Source organism: Anopheles marshallii, chromosome 2 (genome assembly GCF_943734725.1).
Source record: "Anopheles marshallii chromosome 2, idAnoMarsDA_429_01, whole genome shotgun sequence".
Taxonomy (NCBI): domain Eukaryota; kingdom Metazoa; phylum Arthropoda; class Insecta; order Diptera; family Culicidae; genus Anopheles; species Anopheles marshallii.
Window position 1 is genome coordinate 90,620,773 of NC_071326.1, and position 703 is coordinate 90,621,475.

The 703-nt window shown below is 48.2% G+C and overlaps 1 protein-coding gene across 1 annotated transcript; it reads left to right on the forward strand.

Moving 5' to 3' along the window:
- On the forward strand, positions 1 to 463 carry LOC128718818 (uncharacterized). Its single transcript, XM_053812432.1, has 2 exons — positions 1 to 383; positions 448 to 463. The coding sequence occupies exons 1-2, from the start codon at positions 1 to 3 to the stop codon at positions 461 to 463; spliced, it is 399 nt and encodes a 132-aa protein (XP_053668407.1).
- Positions 464 to 703: the final 240 nt, after the last annotated feature.

Below are 703 nucleotides of genomic sequence, written 5' to 3' on the forward strand. Positions count from 1 at the left end.
ATGTGCGACAGTGAATGTGTGGCTCCGGCCGTGGTGTCCCCTTTGGCACCACCAACCGCAGCAAACGGTATGCAACCGGCGTCTTCGCCGTGCGATGCCTCGAATATTAGCAACCTCGTGGAAGCCATCAACCCGGCAGTGCAGTTGGCCACCTCGCTGTCTGCCCACTCGATGCAACATTCGACGATGCAGTCGGAGGTACAGCCAGCACCACCCGGTGTTGGGGGCGAGTACATTTCGCCCCAGGAGCTGGAGATGGAGAACCACTGGTTGCGGGAAAAGCTGAAGGAAATTACGGCCGATCGGGATCGGTTGCTGTGTGAGGTGGCCAATCTGCGGCTCGAGCTCGACATGGCCGAATTGAAACGGCTTCCGGAACACAGGTGAGCGACCAGGACAGACAGTAGATTGTATAAATTCATCATATAATTATCTGCTTCGGTCCAGAACTTCCAGCTTATAAATCCAGCATATAATCTGGGCCTAACACCAAATGATATTCACTTTTTTTCCTGGCCATACAAAGCTTCCTGAGCTTCTTTCCATTATTTCCAATACCTACGCGAGCTAGTTCTTTCCAAACCCAACCAAATTTATAGAACTGTATTGTAATATCTTTATTACAAGCTGCAAAATTTTCATCTAATTTCTCCAAGTAACGAACAAGAAAGGAAGTTTTATTACAAGGAGATTTAAAAGCATT

Excerpts from the sequence above, each read along its gene's own strand:
- LOC128718818 (XM_053812432.1), top strand. The coding sequence starts at position 1 with ATGTGCGACAGTGAATGTGTGGCTCCGGCCGTGGTGTCCCCTTTGGCA.